The sequence below is a fragment of the Trifolium pratense genome, linkage group LG4 (genome assembly GCF_020283565.1).
Source record: "Trifolium pratense cultivar HEN17-A07 linkage group LG4, ARS_RC_1.1, whole genome shotgun sequence".
In the NCBI taxonomy this organism is placed as follows: domain Eukaryota; kingdom Viridiplantae; phylum Streptophyta; class Magnoliopsida; order Fabales; family Fabaceae; genus Trifolium; species Trifolium pratense.
Window position 1 is genome coordinate 16,900,950 of NC_060062.1, and position 22,549 is coordinate 16,923,498.

General features: G+C 29.7%; 1 protein-coding gene and 1 non-coding gene across 2 annotated transcripts; both read left to right on the forward strand.

The window, feature by feature from the left end:
- The first annotated feature begins 14,563 nt into the window (after positions 1 to 14,563).
- On the forward strand, positions 14,564 to 14,637 carry TRNAT-AGU. The gene has a single exon. It is a non-coding gene; the product is annotated as a tRNA-Thr (tRNA).
- A 3,756-nt stretch (positions 14,638 to 18,393) lies between these two features.
- On the forward strand, positions 18,394 to 20,735 carry LOC123919907 (transcription factor RAX2-like). Its single transcript, XM_045971939.1, has 3 exons — positions 18,394 to 18,626; positions 18,800 to 18,929; positions 19,875 to 20,735. The coding sequence occupies exons 1-3, from the start codon at positions 18,491 to 18,493 to the stop codon at positions 20,545 to 20,547; spliced, it is 939 nt and encodes a 312-aa protein (XP_045827895.1). The 5' UTR covers positions 18,394 to 18,490; the 3' UTR covers positions 20,548 to 20,735.
- The last annotated feature ends 1,814 nt before the right edge of the window (positions 20,736 to 22,549 follow it).

Consider the following 22,549-nt stretch of genomic DNA (forward strand, 5'->3'; position numbering starts at 1 on the left):
AAAATGTAAAATGTAGCATAATTTGGTAATATAGTTTATAATTTCAAAATATTTTTTTTTTTACTAAACAATTCACCAAATGTTATCATCACTACAACATGCACCAGGACAACATTCAAAAACTTAAAAGGGAGCAAAACATATAGGGGTAAATAGGTAATTTAATATATAAACGAGTGGATGAATGAGTTTCGGGTGTGAGTTTAATACTACCCAAACTCACACTCATATATTCGGGTGTCACACGAACGCAAACACAAACTCAATCAACTCGGATTTCGCCCATTAACTTTAATTTTAGTTCGGATAGGTCTATCGAGTTTGAGATTTCCTATCATCCTAAGTCAGACAAGGAAGTAGGAACATTAATTTGAATCATGCAATCACAATTCACAAAATGATTCTTTCTTTTCTTTCTTTTATTCTGACATAAAATAAGGCACAAAAAGACGTAATTGTGATCATGAAATTGCAGGGAGTTTGGCAATAACATATGAAGGGAAGTCATGTCAAAAGATTAACGTGAGATACTAGCAAACAACATTATTTAAATGGTAACTTGTCAATCAAGGCAAAAGGACCAAGAAATTGTGTCAACACCACCAAATCATTACTACAATTACTACTTTGACTATTAAATTTGTTGTCATTTTTCCAACACTCTATTTAATTGGGTACCTAGTTCCCATAAATTCAAAGTTGCGAACCAATTTTCACTAACCTTATCATACAAATGAAAAGCTGTTATCCAGTAGTAACTAACTAGTTGACATGGTGATGCTAACTACTAGCGTTTTTGCGAGGAAGTCTTGCATAGGTACAAATATAAATGTGATAGGAGATCCTGTCAATTTTTTCTCTGTTGAATCTTAGCCTTTTAAATTTTTATTGTTGTGTATTGTTCATTCAATTAAAAAAAAATGAAATGTGTGGATTAAAACTACGGCCTCTCCGGTGGAATTTGGACAGCAAAGGATCCTGTCTCATACAAATGTATAGTGTTTAGGGAGAGAGGATTCCCTCAATTTTAAATTTAACTAGAGCAGTTGGGATCTACACTCTTAAAATTCAATTTTTCCATTTTTTTTTTAATTTTTGAATCAAAGGCCAGAATTTTACTATATTCCTCAAGTAATTGAGAGGATCCCCTCTCGTGTTTAAGCGCACATACATAAATCTTCACATTATTAATCTATTTTAAAATTACTAATTATTAATTTCTTTTACTTTTCTCTTTATTTATTCATGTGAGTGTGTCTAAACACTATGCATTTGCATTTGTGCCCATGTTAGACTTTCTCTGTTTTTGTTACCTTTGTATGTTACTTCATTTAGTCTCAATTATAAGCAACATATTATTTTTAAATTTATTGAATAAATAATGTATTTAATCAATAATATAGATAAGATAGATTAGTTATTTAACAAATTAGTTAACTCACTTGGGTTGGTCTAGTAGTATTGGTTTGGGACCTGAGAATGTACTCCTCTTTAAGGTCTCGAGTTCGATTCTCTCCGGTGTCAATTTAGATGGGCTAATTTAGCTTTTTCAAAAAAAAAATTAATAAATTAAAAAAAAAAATGTTTATACTTCTTTCGGTCTTTATTATAAGAAAAATTTATTTTTAGATTTATAAAATGTTTGATATATCTGATTCATATTACAACTTAAATACATAACATTCTACAAATATTTAAAATATAAGGGTTTTCTTATAAATAAAAACTAGAGAAGTACTGCTTTTGATTCTTATTATAAGAGGAGTTTTACTTTTTTATTCATTGTAAAATTAATATATCTAAAAATATTATAGTCTAAATATATTAGTTTTATAATAAAACTAAAAAATAATTTTTTTTTTTTTTTTTGATAATAAGGACTGATAGGGTAATTAAGAGAATGGGTGAGTAAACATGAAGTGAGTGATCGAACATTGGTTTTACCTTTTACAGTGAATTTACTTAACACTCGTACTGCATGCACGTGTGGGGAGTCTGAGGCAATTCTGTCGTAGGGGGGCCTGATTGAGAAGCTAAGAATATAGGACACGTTTGGAGAGCTCAGAGTCAGAATGTTTCAAAAGCTGTGTAGGAACATAGACTGAAAACGAAAGAATGTGTAGAATCATGATTTCATACAATTTTTAGGGATAATTTTTTACAGTATTTTTAAAGAAATAAAATACAACATTTTTAATACAACATTTTTGTACACTAATAAATGTCTTAAGGGCATCTGTCAGTTTTTTCTTTGTATTTAAATTTGATTTTTTTGAATTAGCTAGTTATCTAAAAATTGATTTTGGGATAAATTATAATTTTGGTCACCAAAAGTATAACTAGTTGTTACATTGTTCCCTACATTAAGAAAAGAGGAATAGAAAGAGAAAAAATAAATCTATTTGTGGTTTGTTGGTGTATTGGAGTGGAGTTTCATACTCTTATCTTTATGGTTTCCTTGTCATGTTTTTGGTGGTTTCGGTTTTACGGTTTTGTTGGATTGGTTTATTTGGATATGTTATTTGGTTCTTTCTCAGATCTATTGTGATCCGCAGATCTCAGTATTTGGGTTTGCTTCCGCTGTGCCAGAGGATTTCGGGCTTTTTTTCAAAGACTTTGTTTCAATCCGTCATGATTGAATTCAGTCTATTTGGCTCGAATGAGTCTTTGATACCTGCTGTGAGTTTTCGTAGGGGCCGAGTTTCCGGTACGTAAATCAATTCGTGTTGACGGTCGGTTTATTCGCCACTTTAAGTTGTAAAGGTTAACACAACACTTTTTTTGCTATCTGTTTTCACGCCCTATGTTGGTTTGCTAGGTAGTGATTGTTGTGTGAACCTTTTTAGCTTAGTTTTTTAAACCACTTTTGTTATATTTGGACGTTTTGTATGTCCCGTTTGGGCTGAATATGTAGTTTGACTGAGTTTGGTTCATCTCTCCAATTTTTTTAATTTCCTTTTATTTGTTTTTAATCTATTTAGAGTGTTGTAGTGGTTTACCATTGGCACACCTTTTGCCTTAAAAAAGAAAATAATTTTAAGAATATTATTTATTAATTAGGTACACATACTCCCTCCGGTCTCATATGTAAGCAAAAATAACTTTTTTGGATTCATTGAAAAAGTGATATATTTGGTCTATATTTTAGACTAAATATATCAATTGGATTTAATTTAAATAAACCGACGGTGTAAAATAATTTTACACCGTCAATCAATACCAACCATATTTTCCGCCACATCACCCCACTTCACCTCACTTTCTTGACATGACATGGCAAAATGGTGGTTGTTTATTGGACGATCGTGTAAAACTATTTTACACCGTCGGTGCATATCAATTAAAAAGCTACTTTTGCTTTCTTAGGAGGTCGAAGGGAGTAATTTATTTTGTGGTTGCTGGATGGACCAGGACATCTTTGTTCATCGAATCTCAGTGTGTGTTTGGTTATGAGGTAGAAATAATTGATTTTGGTAGAATTGAGTTTGAAAGAATTGATTTTGGTTAAAAGTGAGTTGAGCAGAATTGATTTGTGTTTGGATACGTTAACGTAAACGTGATTCTCAACATTTGATGTTGTTTGTATAATTTGAACTAAAATTGCTTTTGAATGTTTAATTACCAAAATGGATATTAATTTTTAATTTATTTCAAATTGAATTTATTTTCTTTCTTACATTATTTTATCAACGGAAAATTATATTCAGGTTAATTCATGATCCTTAAAAACAAAAATCTTAATTCAAAGATGCTGTAATTCAAGGTAAACATGTTTCTAGTTTTTAAAAATAAAATAAAAGTAATTATAAAAAATTAAATAAAATAAAAGTAGCAATTGGGTCAGACCGTCAGAGTAATTTAAATGGTCATTACCCAATAAAAAAGACCAAATAAAAAACACACAAATAATTTAAATGGGCCGGGTCAAAGTAAGAGAGTCCAATTATTTTCTTCCTCTTCTTCTTCAACCTACCAGCCGCAGCAGAATGGTTACTGTAGTTTGCTTGCAAAAAAAATGTTTTTGTAGTTGTATTGCAGGAAAAAACGTAGGAGAAAGAAATGGAAAAAGAAAAAACTGCTACAAGAAGAACAATGAAGCAGGAAGAAGGGCAATAAAGGAATATTTGTATGTATTTAATGACACACCAACCATAATCGATTTACCATAACGCATAAGCTAGGAATATTAGCTTCACTTTGAATCGCGTTTGGGTCCTTAAAATTGATTTTACACCAATCACCCAAACACCATTGAAAAAGAAAAAACTCACGTTTGGACTGCTAAACGCGCGTTTACAATTTTCCAACGCCTAACCAAACATATACTCAGTTTGGTTAGAACCTCTTTGACTTTTTCTCTATTCTTTTTTCTTTTCCCAATTTCACTTTCATAGTTCTGTCAACTTCATTTTCTTTCATAAAATCCACACTATTGAACCCGAATTCCAATTTTTCTAGTTGCTATCATGATACTATAAGTCAAAAAAATTAATCAATCAGTGCGCTTTGGAATGCAATTTCCATAATCACCTCAACACAAAACTACAGGCTATTTTAGCAACAAGTATTGTCAAATAGTTCTTTTTTTAGAGGTGAATAAGTGTAGTGTTTAAGATTCGAAATTCGACTTCTAATATATATAATATAATGTCCTTATCAATTGAGTTAAGCTCACGAAAACTGTCAAATAATTGTTATAGCTAGCAACATTATAACATTATATTCTAATAAAACTCATTAATTTTCTACTAACTTAGTACTATTTATAAAGATATTTAAAAAAATGAAACTCATTTTATCATCAAATTAAAATCAACACACTAATTAATTATTGTTATTTTTGACTGGACTACGATTATAATTATTATTGCTATATTATTCGCTGGCAGGCATCATATATTATACGTAAACTATTCAAAGTCATATATTGAAATTATGTAAGACCATTACATCATTATATACAGCTATAGTTAGTGATATGATATATTGATATGTACGTTTTCATTTCTATTTCTATCTCCCTTGCTTCGGACATGAAAACAACTTCAATTGGTGTCACCAAATTTGACTATAGAATTAAATGTTGTTCATGCATCTCAGAACAGAAACAAAGGAAGGGGAAAAGATAAACGTTTACTATAACAATGACATTTCCTTAATTTGGTTCTAACAATGACATTTTTTTTTATAAAAAATATTTTAGGGTGAATAGGTGGTGCTCTGGTCCCAACTATGGAAAACTTTAAAGCTCTTAGAACACTTACAACGTGTGGAATCCCGATTGAGTTTAAATCTAGATACTGCATATCAACGTTATTAACTATACTTACGAGACATAAAAATGATTTTTGTTTTTGTTAAATTTTTTTTTTTGTTAACTGGATATCATCAGTGCGCAACTACAGAAACTATTCTCTCGAGTCTTGTGGGACTCAAATGGATGGTAAATTCTCTCTAAGAGTTTTAACACTGCTCTATGCCCAAGTCAGGGATCTCGAGGAACTCAGGACCTTGATTAAGTTAGAAGAAACTCGCGTCATCTCATCTAATAATTTGTTCGTGACTGTTAAATATGTATTTTGTTTAATTTCTAATAGATAATGACATTTTATGTATAGTTCTAATGAACTAAGAAATAGGTCATACAAAAGAAAAATATAAACTAACCTTAAATAAAATTTGTGCAGAGATTAAATTCAAAGTTGGAATATTTTAAGGTAATGATATTTAAGCTACATAATAGCCATCACCCTTTACCAACCAAACTTGGTGAACTAGAACTTTTGCCAAATGAGATATTTTCGTCTCTACAAATGTTTTATCCGCACAATTTTAGTCACTTCTATTTTTTAAAATTGTTTTACTGTCCTTAAATTTTTTTAAATTTTTGAATAATTTTTTTCAGACATGTCTAAAAATACTAGCTATAAAAATTTAGAATTTTCAAAGTGAGGAGAAATCAAATTTGGTTGGTAAAGATAAATATAAAAGTAATAAAATCTCAACTTAAAAATCAAATTTTGAATTCATTTTTATTTTATGAACTTTTTATAATGTTGTAAACATTTATGCAAAATAATCATTTAAAAATACACATAGATTTAACAGCAAGAACTATTGATTTGATCATAAATTTTTTGTTGCGACGAAATTAAAACATATATGCCATTTTTTTTATAGAAATGTAAAACAAAATTTGGTAATATTTTAAGGACCAAAATCTTTTTTAACCTATATATTCAGTAAAGAATTATTGAACAATATATATAACACTGTTGAAGTGTTACACTGCATACGAGTGATCAATTTGATAAAGAATTAAAGCCAAATCAAAGGGTGTGATGTATCCCTCTCACAGCGGGAAATATCATGCACTACCCGTAAAAATAGTCAAGCAATGGTAATTAAATTTTTGTATGTTACATCGTTTTGGCTAATAGAATAAGTGTTTCACTATAAATACCACACATTGTAAATTTTTCAACAAACATTTTTTTTTTTTTTGAAGAAACCAAAATGAGATATATTAACATAAACAGCCTCCCCAACACAAGATGTACCGAGGAAGACTATACCAGTTTACAAAAAGTCAATAAGATACAATTATAATCAAATCATACAAGGCCCAAACACAACAATGGATTAGACCACCAGCTATGGTAGTTTGAAGTTAACGTGATACTTGTCGTCTTCAACCACCGAAATGAGAAAAGCTTGATCTTATCCAACAAAAGATGAGGTGTGCCTGTTGAGCCTTTGAACAAACGATGATTTCTCTCTGTCAATATCACCCAAACACAAGTAAGTCAAATAAGCTGCAAAAAGAACCGACGCGCTCGAGATCCACCTACTGAGGTTGTAAACTGGACAAAATGATCACGCAAAGTAGTGGAATCCACCAAAGAAATGACAATCCACGCGCGAACTAAGTCCCAAAGAGATCCAGCAATACTACATGAGAGAAATAAATGATGGGCCAATTCGGCCGCTCCACATCCAAAAACGCACGTGCCAGCTGTAGAAGACAAAACTCCCCGAGTGACCAGGTTTACTCTCGTAGGCAACCTGTCACGCAATAAACGCCACGCAAAGATGAAAACCTTCAAAGGAACCTGAGGGTGCCATATAAGGTTTTCCGCATCATCCAGAGTAACAGAAACATGAGAAGTCAAAAGCTGATAAGCTCCCCCAACTAGGGGTGATCGCGGTGCGGTTTGGTTCGGTTTTGAGCATAAAAGTCATCCTAACCGCGAGATAAAAATGCATGCGGTTCGGTTTGGTTCGGTTGATTTTTAAAAAGTCATCCAAACCAAACAAAACCAAACCAATGCGGTTTGGATCGGTTCGGTTGGTGCGGTTTAAAACATAACGATTGTACCGAACAATTTTAAGCATAAAAAAAAAATAAAAAATTGAAGTTCCAAAATAACATTGTAGTACCAACAAAAATTATTTATCCAAAATAACATTATAGTAACTTACAATTTTAAATATATAAAAAAATTGAATTTTCAAAATAACATCACGGTACCGATAAAATTTGTTTATTTAAAATAACATTACAACACCAAAATAAAATTTCAGTACAAAAAATAAAAACAACTTGAAGTTCGATTAATTTGGTCGACTGACTTGATAATTGGGCATGTATATTGGAATATAAATATATTTTCTTTTACGATATTGGAATATAAATATATAATAGTAACTTAATGCGGTTTTTGCGGTTATCCGCGGTTTTTGCGGTTTTTGCGGTTTGCGGTTTTGCGGTTTGCGGTTCAGTAAGAAAGCCATCCAAATACATCCAAACCAAATGCGGTTTTTGCGGTTTTCGGTTTGGTTTGGTTCGATTTGCGGTTTTACTTTTGGATTGGTTCGGATACGATCACCCCTACCCCCAACAGTGTAGCCTATATCAGGGTCTGGGCGCCACTACCACCTATCAATGGTCTGATCCTGCAAAGAAATGTCAAGAAGTAAAGACTGACACTCCCCCAACATCTCCTCCTCCCACTCCCTCAACCGCCTCCGCCACTCCCACGCCTCCCCATTTGCCCCCCAACCTAGACAACACATCTCTTCAACAAACATATTTCATCAAAATCAAGCTATCTTTCTACCTTTACTTTATGTATTTCTAATTTGGTACTCCCTCCGGTCCTTTTTATAAGGAACACTTTAGAAGAAAAAAAATTGGTCTTTTTTATAAGAAACTTTGACCAATTTTCAAATGTTTAATTTCACTTGTGCCCTTATTTATTATGAAAGATAATTTAAAAATAAGTAAGTTAGTTGAATTAAGAGTAATTAAATAAATGTATGCATGTAATAAATTTAAATTTATAAGAGTATTAAATGAAGATAACTATTTACAATGTGCTTTGGTTGTGTGATTTTTTTCAAAATGTTCCTTATAAAAAGGACCGGATGAAGTAATTCAAAACACAAAAACATTGTACTTAACAATTTTTGGAGTATTTAAAGAACTCGTAAACTTAGAAATTAAAGTTCTTTCTTCAATTTAATCGTTTTGAAAACAAAAATCACTATGAAGAGTTATTAGTTGATAGATCGGTTATCCTTCAAGTTCAATTATATAAGAATGTGTATTAACCAAGCTTCGAAAGATACAAGTGTAACATCGATGCATCAATTTTCACCTACTAAGAACAAGGTGAGAATTGGTATGTATAAGAGATGACCATGAAAGGTTTGTGTGACTGCTAGAACATAATGATTAGAGTCTATACTTGATGTGGAGGTTGGTGAAGCCATGGGCTTCTTGAGTGCTCTTAGATTGGTAGATGAACTATAGTTGCGTAACATGGATTTTGAGATGGATTGCAAAAAGATGGTTTGACGGTCTCTATAGCAAGAGAGTATATATTTTCGATCTTGGTGTTATCTTAAGTAATTGTAGGCTTATTCTAGCTATTAATCTTGTTAACTCTCATGTTAAGTTTATTAGGAGACAAACAAAATAAGTCGTCCATATTCTTGCTCGGGTCGGGTGGCTATATCTCTAATTAGTTTCATAATTTTTTTCTTTTTTATAACAATTAGTTTCATAATTTTATCGATATTCTAATATATATTTACGATATTATTATTAATGACATGAAATAAGCATTCTACCATAAAAAAAAATAATCGAAGAATCTATCTATATTATAGGTAGGCGTTAGTCTCTCTAACTAGTTGCAACAATGTTAAAAAAAAAAGTGACTTTCACAAAGTATTTCAAAATTCGTGCTTCCTTGTTGACAAAAATTTGCTTCATTTCATGGGAGAGGTCAATAATAGTTTTATCTTTTCTGAATTCAAGAGGCCATATTATTGATTAATCAAACTAATTAATTAATTAATTTGATTAAATCTACAGCGATTTGACGGTATCACAGCCATGACATACTTTCCTGCTTATATTACCAACCGTTGAGAAATGGTTAATCACCAACGCTATTTTTTAGTCACTATTTATTTATAGGAAAATTGCTAACACGTGTCTTCTTTTTTTTTTTTTTATCATAAATTGGTATAAAGTTTCTGCCACTATTAATCATGATTAATCTTCATCGAAGAACCTATGCAACATGCAAGATAGATTCGTCTCTCTTAATCGAATTTTGTTCATACGCATTCTGCATGAGTTATGAATCAAAATAGTATTAAAAAGATAAATCTAAAAATATTTTTTTTTACTTGTATGATCAACTTTTTAAACATTATTTTTTTTGTATTATATGTAAAAATAATATATTTAAATACATTAACATGTGCGGCAAAAATACATGTTAATTAACATGAGGCTTATTTATATGTATCTTTATATAGTAGACTTGGACAATTATCTTGTCCTTAATTATTACAATTTTATAATGAATACCATGAATGATTATTAACTTTTTGCATAATAAATTATTCATATGTTTGTCGTTAATTGAATTGTGAAAAGATGGCCCATTACATTATATAATTGAATTTGAAAACTTCAATTCACAAAGGAGCTGGGAAGAAGACATTTTGCTTAACAGGAACGGGTTTATAAATTAATATATGAGCAAAATATTATTCAACTTAATTGAATTTTCTTCACATCAATCAATTAAATTTTTTAATGTATTTTTAAAAAAATTATTGAAGGTCAACATAGAATTCTTCAGCATCATATACGTATATATGTAACACTTGCCCCACATAACAGATTGATGTTGCTGGCTGCTATCTGAACTGATTGTCACAACTTTAATTATAAAGCATAAGATTTATATAAATCACATGAAATATTTTGGGTGCAGAAGAAGCAAGAGATTTATTACAGTTCATAGCCCCTATAGTCCTATACCCTTCATACATAGACATATAGCAACAGAATAGAGCAAATAAACATACATGATGAAACTTGATAAAACAAATACATGAAACTTAAAATAAAAAATAAAAAAAAATTACAAGAAAATTTGCATGACTTTATACAAGTTATGCTTTCTTTGTTCATTTTTTTTTAAGTTTTACTTTATTAGCAGTCACCACAACTCTACTTTAACGGTCTACATTCAACACCATGACTTATAATTAAATTGACAAAACAGAGACATATGTCCGTCCAAAAGTATACTATAGTAGAGTTTTTTAAAAAAAAAATGGAAAGTTCAAAGGCATCAATTTATGTTAAAAAATAGTATAGTATAAATAAAAATTGAAATTGACAAACCACGCCGTTTTGATTCTTGAAAAATTGGGTGCCATTAAAAAAAAAAATCTTGAAAATTGGCTATAAATTGGGTGCCATTAAAAAAAAATCTTGAAAATTAAGAAAACAACGGTTCTAAGTCTCAAAAAATATGTTTTGTTTTTCTTTATCAAGTAGTCTAGTGGCTATAAATTTTAACCTTAAAATGGATAAGTGGAATAACAAGGTTAAAATCACGGCCCCTTGCATATATAATGCAATGCCCTGCCAACTATAAGTTAAGCTCACGAGAAAATAAATTTTAAAATATGGATTTCAAAATAATTTTTTTATTAGTCCATTAAGCCCGACAAAATCATATATACCAAAATTCTTAATTTTATTTGTCCATTTTTTATTCTCTCTCGGATGTATCCCCCCGTTGTATCAATTATTAATTATATTTTTTTTTGTAATCGTTGATATGACTTCTTCCTTTTTGTGAATAAATTAAGAGGGAAAAGTCCAAAAGAAAAAGAAAAACACTCTTAGGCATGCAAGTCCCGAATATATATATATATATATATATATATATATATATATATATATATATATATATATATATATATATATATATATATATATATATATAATCAAAGATGAGTTGTTGGAGTTCCCTAGGAGGATCTTCCAAAATCCTCACATCATATGAATTTTGGTTGAGACTCAAACTAGATATGACATTAATTTCATTGAAAAATATATATGACATTAATTTTGGATACTTCTTTTTTGTACAAATTTTTAGATTTTCATTTGATGTAAAAAATGTTGAAATCATGGATTAATGATAAATTAAAAAAAATTTCCACAAATTTTAAGACTGCATTTTCTAATAAGGATTTGTCAGATGTTGATGCAGATGATTAATTTTTTCCTGAATTGAAAATGTTGCAATTGTCTTTACAAAATTTGTTGATATTACACTTTAAAATTCTTGACTTTGTCAAAATCGTATATTGTTATCTGAATATTTCAATTTTTTATTTAATTCTCTTAACTATGTCGGTGAATGATGCATCTCAAAAAAGAAGTGTTTTGAATATCACTCTCTTCATCCCAAATTATAAGTTCACTGTCTCAAATTTTTTTTGAACAGTAAGTGAAAAGATTTATTTATATGAAATAAAAGGATTGCAACAAAGTTTGTCTCAAATTATAAGTCACGTTGCAATATCAATGAACAATTGATGCTTATTTTCTTATCATACACTTTACTATTATGTAAAAAAAAAAAATACACATATGTTTTGGAATTAACCCTCTTGTTCCCAATAAAAAGAAAGCCTCGGTAATTTAGAGATTAGACGCAAGATAAGTACAGTTTGACTAAGTCGGATTTGGATCCTCTCCTATCTTTTTAGTCCAACCCTCTCTCCTTTTTTTATCTAATGGTGAATGACTCAAAGAAGAAAAAAAATTAATCTAAAAGAAAGAGAAAAAAAATTGGATGAATAGTTAAGATGGTGCTATTCTTCCAATTATCTCTTGCATTTTATTTTTCTTTCTATTCTCTCTCTCTCTTTCTATTTCTCCCCTTACTTTTTAATTTTTTTATTTCTTTTCTTTCAACTTTTATTTTTACTGTAACAAAAAAAAAATTATTTTTACTCTTTCAATTTCATATTTAAAATTTAAATATTATAAATACTAAATTAATATTGATATTTTGAAAATACATGCGAGTTTTAAAATATTTATCATATGGATTTTTATCATATCGGTACATATAAATATGTTTATGCTCTGACCAATATACGGTCAAAACATAGTATATAAATAGTATATCTCGTCAAATTAGATCATTTAAAATCGAACGGAGTAGACACAATTATGAGTATCTTGGATGAATAAAGAGCACATCTTATGATCTACAAAATCATGTAAGGTCTCTCCTTAGGTTTCTATTCCTGTGTGTCACCAAGCTAGCAACGTGATGCTTCTCCCCAATATAGGAATGTTACAATGTGGCAGCATATATATCTCAGAATTGTTTTGCCTAATTTTCACAATATTTCTGGTTACAATAGCTAGCTAGGTATGAACATGATTCATCATTACTCAAAAAAATGTGAACAAGCTACCACTGCATTGATAAGTCATTCACAAACACCTGATTCTCTTCAGTACTTATTGTTTTCAATCATGATAATCAATTGCATTTTGCTTAGGAAATAGAAATCACTCACAAACTACTATAAGGCCAAGTGATTCATAGACTATGCATGAAGATATATATGAATTGTTATGAGTATGCTATGTGAGATCGATCCTCAACAGGGTGTGTAAGAATTATTTTAGTTAATTTTGATCATACTAGCTACTAAAGTTGTGCACAAATTTAAAAATACAGTTATTTTTCAATTTTTGTCATGATCTTGATATGAAATTTTTACGGTTAGTGGTGATGATTAATACTTATCGGAGAATTTGTGGGACACACAAGATGAATCGCAGCTTTGATCACATGTTTAAGGAGTTTAAGACTGTTATCACTTGAATCAATTTATTTTTGGTTAAAATACAATTATTTATAGGAAAATGTTAAATAGTGCAACCGGTGCACTTGTTAAACATACCAAAAATAAAAATAAAACATGAAGTTAAATAGAAATAAATAGTGACCAGGTGCACTATTTAACATTTTTCATAAAATAATCATTCAAATATACATATTAACTTAACGGTAGAGACTAAAACTGTTGTAAAAATATTTATAGAAACGGAAATGAGTCACTTTGTTTGTAGAGACAAAAAATTGAAATTTGATGATTTTTTCGAAATAAAAAGTTTATTTAACCCTTATTTTTACAAGATATTATTTCATGAAATCATGTCCTTGTTTTTCACTAACATACACTGCTTGTAACTATTTTTGGAACATGTCCCATTTACTACTCAACGGCTGCTCAAAACAGTGACAATAAAAAAATATCATCTTGTGTTAGAAAAAAAATTATCTCCAACAGTCGAAGCTGTTTTGAGTTCACCAAATAATAATTATAGGGCAAATTTTGATACTTTTTTAAGCAATATTTTGTTGTTCATCAATTATAACAAAGTAGTAGTAGATTACATGGTTAAATATATTTTTAGTCTCCACATGAGTTTAATTCAGTTGGTATATGTATGGGTGGAGTTCAAATTTTGGACACCCTACTTTTTTTTTTGACTAAAAATAACAATGATATTCATTCATTCCAATAATTGATAGAGTACGTCAGATGCAAGTACAAATTCAACATTGCTAAAAATAAAAAGGATGAATCTGCGAACAAACTCACAGCATCCAAGTTAATAACATACAATGACATAATGCCTACAAATAACATGATAAATTTAAAGTCACCGGAATGTTCATGCTTCCGAATCTGCAACGGTGATGCCCAAATCATTGATTGAATCTGCAATTGATTGAAGTTGATCTTTCAATATGAATAAACGAACACCGTAACAAGACGGTAAATCAAACGTCGTACCATTACTCGAGGCAATGAAAGAAATGGAACAACGTGGCAGCACACATGTCATTTTTAAAACAGATTCGAGGAATGTAATAGGATTCAGAGTTTAGTGTCATCATTGGTAACATTAGTTTTAAATTCAAACTTTGTGGTAAAGTTTATTAACTGACAAGTAAACATGGTTGCTCACACTTTAGCTCGGGCAGCCATTTCTTGGGCTAGTCGCGGTGTCTTTGATGTATTACCTCTTTGTATTTACCCGTTATTAATTAATGAAATGATATAAGTTGTTGCTTGTCAAAAAAAAGTATCTATTTTTTAAAAACGTTTTTAAAATAAAGACTATTCTTACAAATTACAAATCAAAGCTCTCATAGCTCAGTTGGTTAGAGCACCCGTTTAGTAAGCGGGAGGTCTTGAGTTCAACTCTCAATGAGGGCATAATATTTAAATTTTTGCTCTATGCTTTATCAAAAAAAAAAATGAAGGACTAATATTAAAAAGAATGTGGTTTTGTAGGGACTAAAAATGAGTTCAACTCTCAATGAGAGCATAATATTTAAATTTTTGCTCTATGCTTTATCAAAAAAAAAATGAAGGACTAATATTAAAAAGAATGTGGTTTTGTAGGGACTAAAAATATCTTCTCTGTACCAAATTATAAGTCACTTTATAATACCAAGAATTATTTAATGATATTTTTCATATTATACCCTTAACTCTCTTACTTCAATTCTTCAATATTATTTTTCTCATATCTTTAATGAAGAACAATTTTTTAAACTAACTCATAATTTTTCATATCTTTCTTAATTTGTATAATTTGTATAATATACTTTTGGTAAGAAGGGAGTATAATATAAACAAGATTCAAAATTATAAGGTTAATTATTTTGGTATTAACCATCTAGTTCACATAAGAAGAAAATTTTGGTAATCTAGTGTTTAGCTGCAAAGTAAATAAAGTCTGGCAAAAAATTCTTTCTACGATCAGAAAACAAATTCGGATTACCCCGAACTATTCAGTTTAGGAGGAATTCATTAATTACTTGAGTTCAATATCTTAATTTAAAATCATAAGATTAATTTTGATGGATTAAATATCAATATGATTTCTCTCTCAACAAAACCCCCAATATCAATATGATTTATGAGGTATATCTAATATGGAACTTTAAAGGGATTAAAGGTGGTCACTTTCCATTTTTTAGTAAATTTTAATAAGTATTACTCCGGTCTTTAATATAAGATAAACTTTACTTTTTAGATTCATTGAAAATGTAATGTATTTAGTCAGTAATATGGACCAGATATATTAGATTATCAATGAGTCTTAAAAGTAAAATTTCTCTTATATTATAGATCGAAGAGAGTACAATTTTCGCTCTCTCTTTTTTCACTTTTATAATTCACTTTTGTTTTTTTATTAAAAATGGTAAGAGCCTACATTTAAGGATCATACTCTTATAATGTGAATGATTTCCTTTAGAGTGTAAAATGCGTAATATCAATCATTAATTAATAAATTAAATGAAAATATTATACGTATATCATAGAAACAACAAATTATAAATATGTTTCAATCAACTCCTTAATTATTTGTTTCACGATTTACTCGCGCTTTAGATAATTTAAATCCTAATTTTAGAAACTTTATGAGATGTCCATTTCAGACAAACTTATAATTAAAATGTAATTTTCACAAGAAACTTTATGATATGTCCATATCAGACAAACTTGTAATTAAAATGTAATTGTGAAAATGAATTTTTTTGTAATATATGCATATGAAAAGGAAAAAAAAAAAGGAATTCAGTCTAATGTTGTTTTTAATACGGTGTTTCGGATATGGAAGATTCTTGACTCTTGGAATATGGCTTTCTTTAGTCAGATGAATTTTGATCTTTGGTTGACCGATCATTTGAAGGTTCTAGGGTGCTTATGTTTGTTGTGGGACTTTGGTGGAATTGGAGGGATAGAAACATAGTGTGTATTGGCAAAGAATCTATAAGTTTATGTACAAGATTGTATTAGAAGTGCATAAGCTTACTTCAATTATGGCCTTTTGATTTTTTATTTTTTATTTGGTTTAGTCCATAGTAATAAACCTACTAGATGACTATATTTTGAATGTGGATGCGATTTGTTTGGGTCAATCGGGTATAATTGAGTATGGTGGGCTGTTTAGACAAAGAAACGATTGATGGATCATTGGTTTTAGCGGATATTTTGGACATTATGGATAATACTTTCGCAGAGCTTATGAAGATTTATTACGGGTTGAGGCTTGCTAGAGACATATCGGATATACAAGAATTTTGTGCTATTAAATTTTCAAACTTTTATAAACCGTATTTTGAAGGACTATAACTTGTTTCACGGTTACGCAACTGTTATTGCAAATATTAAAAATATGATGAAAATGAATTAGGAGGTCAATCTCACTCATTCTCTCGGGAAAGAAAATTTAAGGGTAATTTAGTAAAAAAAATAAAAAATGAACAGAGATAATATGTAGTCAAAATCAGTGTAGTGTTCATCATCTAAACAAACTATTGAAGACTACATAAGAATATTATGTCTGTCTGAATTTATTCAACAAATCATCTGAAACTCAGATGATCATGTAATCCTCTAGACGATATAAAAGATTAGAATTAAAGTCCAAGTCCTTATCAGTTCCCATCCACTGGATATCCGTGGAAGACTTTCTTCTCCACCCTCTAGATTAAATCAAGCATAGAATGAAAAATACATACTACTTAAACCCCTCACTATTAGACCAAACCTAATGATTTAATGTAAAATTATGAATAATATTTAATAAATAATAGTAATAATAATAAAGTAAGCTGAGGGATAACTAGGCCAATCGTCATTTTGGTCGTAGTGTTTGGAAAGTGTCGTAATTCTGGTAGCTGTACCCATCAATTCATAGTCCTGCTCTGTGTTGTCTTTCTTTCTGTATTACAAACATTGGATGCTAGCTATTTATTTCTTCTTTTATTTAAACGTGGAACAAAAACATGTAGTATTTTTTTAACACATCCTTCTATGCTTTATCTATAAAATATATTATCAACTTTTTTATATAAAAAATTGTAGAAGAAAAAAATTAGGAGTATCATCCGACGGTTGATTGTCCCACAAATAAAAAAAGAACATAGAAGAAGAAAAAAAAAAAAGATGAATGACCAAGATTAGAGCATGACAGACAACATATATAAGAGGAAGGCTAGAGAGAATCTATATCTCATTTCTACTACGGTTGGTTCATAGACGAAATGATAAAACCATCATAAACTTACATTCACAAGTGAGGGAGTGGAGGTTTGAACTCTGATCAGTGGAGTCTGGACTAACAATTTTGATATTTTTTTGTCAGTTGAGTTAGCACATGTTAATTATTTTTTTTTATATTTGTTCTTTCTTAATACATACTCCATTTATATAATAAAAGTTTTCTTATACTTATTTGTATTTTTTTTATAAAACAATAAAATTCATATGATAAAAATAGAAATAATACAAGAAATGAAGATAGCTAAATATTCACTAAAAATACATATACAACTTTCGGTCAATAATATAGCGTTAGCAAACCAAAATCAAAATTTTAATAATTCCACTAAATTCTTCCACATATAATCAAATAATCAAATGTCAATAATAATTTAAAATCTATAGTCTTTAGTGGCATCCAACTTCTAAAAAAAATATTTACATGTGTTGCGAAAGAAAATAACTTTATTTGGTCTCTGACCGATTATTTATCATACAATTCAATCTTGATTAAAACAATTGAACAATTAAATAGTACTTAACTCAAAAGTGTCAATGGTTTGAATTTAAAACATCCATCCGTAGTAAAAAATTAAAATAACATACACAGCTTATAAAAGAAATGTGAACAATCTTTATCCATTCAGATACTATGTATCTTGCCAAGTCTCCAACGTTGAAGAAGAGAGATTTCTCTCTGACCTTTGAGTACCCTTCTTACATACATTAATATTAATTATTAACAGTGCGTTGAAAATTAATTCAAATTAAATTATATTACATACATGAAAAATGTTCTGTCTTTCCTTATTTCATTTGACTTATGCAATATGTACCCCACTACCCCTCTCTCTCTCACTCACATGAAATAATAATATTATTATTTATAAAGTTTTCAAACTCAAGGTCTCTTATTTATAAAGGCATTAGCACTACCCACCAAATTAAGTTTCATCTAGAAAGTAAGAGTTTGGATATTCATTCATCAAAGAGAAGCTTTTTGCTTAGAGAAATGGGAAGAGCACCATGTTGTGACAAAACAAGTGTCAAGAGAGGTCCATGGTCACCAGAAGAAGACTCTAAACTTAAAGACTACATAAGCAAACATGGCACTGGTGGGAATTGGATTTCTCTTCCTCATAAAGCTGGTAACATATATTATCATCAGTGTGTCATCTCTTGATTCTCAAATATGTTCTCAAATATGTTCTCAGTTCAGTGTTAAGAGTTTGACTGTTATTCAAATCTCGTCTTGAACGATTGTAGAAATTTAATATATTTGGTGTGTTAACTTAACTTTTTTTTTTATATATATGTTTAGGTCTGAAGAGATGTGGAAAAAGTTGTAGATTGAGATGGCTTAACTATCTTAGGCCAAACATTAAGCATGGAGATTTTTCTGATGAGGAAGATAGAATAATTTGTAGCCTCTATGTTAATATTGGAAGCAGGTACACTTTTACTAGTACTATACCTTTTTAATGCAATTAAGTAGTGTACAAATTTTTCAACCCTTTTTGTTCTGTTCTGACCAATCTAATCTCAAAATTTTGATTTTATCTATATCTATATATCCTCTTTTTCATACCCTTTTAATCATTATGAACTACATGCTTGTAGTAGTACTACAACTCTATTTATCTAACTGAAAGAGGTAAAATAGAAAGAAATGAGAGTAAATAAAAGGGGTATAACAATTTCATTATTTTTTTAAAAAAAGAACTTATTGAGAAATATTTAGACTAAGTGTACCTTTTCAACAATACAGCTTTAACTGATTTCAGCTGACACTTGAAAGAACTTTAGTTGAACAAGTTAAAGGAGACTGAGATTTTATTGTTATTTTAAAATAAAAATTAGGTAAAATTATTATTAATAAAAGTGACACTAATTACCGGTTTACAAGTGTCTCGGAAAACATTTGAATTTTATCGCGATGTTACAAAGTCAGGTTTTATAAATGAGTTGACACCTCATAATCAACTAAAGAGTGTGATTTCAACTCTAATACGGACCTCTTATTTTAAATATAAGAAAAAGTCTCTCAACTCTAATACGGATCTCTTATTCTAAATATAAGAAAAAGTTTGATTAACTCAAACAAGAGTTGATGTATCATACAAGTCTTTTTTATTATATATAGATAAAATGACAAGTCATTTTAAACTCACACATATAAAGTGGGGGACCGAAGTTCAAACCTCATTCACCGATCCGACCTAGCAATTTTAGCATTTCTACCGGTTAAACTGGGATTTGTGGACATCATACAACAACTCTTGTAGATCATACTTATTCTTATATTTAGAACATGAAGTTTGTTTGTCTAGTAAGTGGAAACCTTCTTAGCTTAGCTTCCATGAGACATTAATCATATATTTGACATTGATTTGCAGGTGGTCAATTATAGCAGCTCAATTGCCAGGTAGGACTGACAATGATATCAAGAACTATTGGAACACAAAATTGAAGAAAAAACTTATGGCTTTGCAGTTTCCAACATCATCACATCAAAGAAAACCACAGTTTCCACCTTTTCCTTCTACTCATCCATTCTCAAACTACTTTACTACTACTCACACCCCCTTCTCAGATTTTCAAACCATTTCACTTCCATCAAATAATAACTATCCAAACACAAGTTTCAACCCCTTTTACCAAAATCAAGAGTCTATGATTAGTCTTAATCCTTCCATGCAATATAATAACAACATGTTTATGTTTGGAAGTGAAGGAAGTTGTAGTTCATCTGATGGAAGTTGCAAGGAAATTAAGCAAGAAGAAATTGGTTATCATCACATGAATAGTGGTGGATTTGATGATTACAACAATAATAACTTTATGATAAATTGTAACAATGGAAGTGTTGGTGAAAATATTAACCAATATGAAGAAAAAACAAGTGGAGTTGGATATGTTTATAATAATGGTCAAAGTCAAACATTAACTCCATTACTAGATTATGGTCTTGAAGATATTAAGCAATTGATTAGTAGTGATAACAAAGATTTTAGTGTTGATGAGATTCATAAGAGTGAAGAAAATGGTATGTATTACTTCCATTATTGATTCTTCAGCTGATGCAACTTACGAGAAGTTGCACCAGAGATCGAATTGTATCGTAAAATCGGATGTACTAATTTGATGATATAACTGGGAAAGGGTATGTTAGTGAAGTTTTTTTTTTTTTTTTGAGGTCATGCATGTGTATTTTATTTAATTTAATGAAATGGTGAAACATTTCTTATTGTGGTTAAGATTTATTTATATATATTTTGTGCATATCCTCTTGGTAGTGATGAGATAATAAACAATGATGTTAGATTTTTTGTAAGTGTATCCTTTCCGTGCAAGTTGTTTATATTATGAAAAATGAAAGGAAAATTAGTAACAACCAATAATTAATATTGGTTTAGATTTACTATTATTATAAGTATATATAAAGAAATTATGACAAAAAATATATTAAGAAATAATTCACAAACAAAAAAAAATTATTATGTGTTTAGATTCTCATCATTGTTTTCAGTTGATTTTATCTACTACGTGTACTTATTATTATATGAGAGTTTGTGATATGTTTATTTGTCAGAAACTGCATTATTGAATTAAACACTCCAATGAAGAATCTTTTTCAAAGTAGCAAAATTTGAGTGAAAGATAGAAACTATAGCTCGTTGACAACAAACCCCAATTTTCTTAATCATTAATTAATTAATACATATACTTACAAAAGAAAGACTACGATGCAAGTGACATTTTGTTATCTAGTGTCTGTGGAAGTATGGGACTTGATTAGCTGTAAAATTAATTTAAATTTAACAAATTACTATTACTATTACTAGTCATTTTATTTGAACAAGTCTCTTTATAATAAGTGCGACGACTAGATGGCGGCAAAAGCCATGAAATCTATGTCTACATAAGAAAAACAGATGCCATAATTGTTGACAAATAGACCCGCTTTCATTTCTAGAATTTTCTTAGAAGAATATTTTTTTTGTAATAAATAAATATAAACTAATCAACAAAGGTTGAATCTGTGGTGGAAAAATTAAACCGCTATCAGGTGAATCAAAATTCGAATTTTCATATATAGTTAGTTGGTTTAATGTTGATTGATACTAAATTTGGTAGGGGAACGACAGTTTCATCCCCGCAACTGTGATCGCCTGATCGGGAAGAAACTGAAATCATTTGATGCCAGAACTGATTCATGAACCAGATTATACGGTCCAGTAAGTCGGATACTAGTAGTGAAAAAAAAAGGCTGAGAAACTATACAGTAAATACCAATCATTATGTCGGCCGTTATAAAAGATCAATTTCCTTGACCGTTGGGTAGGAGGATACGACCATGGACTTGTATCTGATTGAGCCGAGGAGAGAACATCCTCGATGATTGGGCCTTCGGCCAAGTCAAAAACTAGAAAGATCATATAAAATTAAGGAAGTTGCACTTTCTAACTACGACATTTTCCTTGTATTAGAAACAATCTTGGCTGATTAAATAAAGGAAAATGTTAAACAGTGCCCCCGGGCACTGTTTAAGTAACCAAATATAGTAATATCATATTGAAATTTGTGCAGTCAACGTCTCAAAAGTCTAAAAAGTATTATTTTCAATTTTAAAATTTCATTTTTTGGTTTCCTTAACCAGTGCCTCGGGGGCACCGGTTAGCATGACCCTTAAATAAAAAATAATAATCGTGGCTTGTTTAAGAGGCATTGGGGATTGGGTGTACCAAAGGGGAAACAAAAGAGGAACATAAAGAGTTAGTGAAAGCGACAAAAGAAGGATGATTCAAGTCGTTTAATATTAATGCCAATGAGAAATCAATTTAAAAGAACCCGCAAATCTATATATATAAATCCTAGATAGTTGTCCAATTGACTATCTAAACCCTAATCCACATCACTCATTTAAACCAATGAAAACCTTTCATTTAGCCACATCACTCACTTATATTAATTAATTTAATGAGTGGTACTAATTATTATTATTATTATTATTATTATTATTATTATTATTATTATTATTATTATTATTATTATTTTGAGTTACTATTCA

Bases quoted from the DNA above. Each gene is read 5' to 3' on its own strand.
- LOC123919907 (XM_045971939.1), top strand. From the start codon at position 18,491: ATGGGAAGAGCACCATGTTGTGACAAAACAAGTGTCAAGAGAGGTCCA. The intron at 18,627-18,799 runs GTAACATATATT...ATATATGTTTAG, and splicing joins TTCTCTTCCTCATAAAGCTG to GTCTGAAGAGATGTGGAAAA. The intron at 18,930-19,874 runs GTACACTTTTAC...ATTGATTTGCAG, and splicing joins TATGTTAATATTGGAAGCAG to GTGGTCAATTATAGCAGCTC.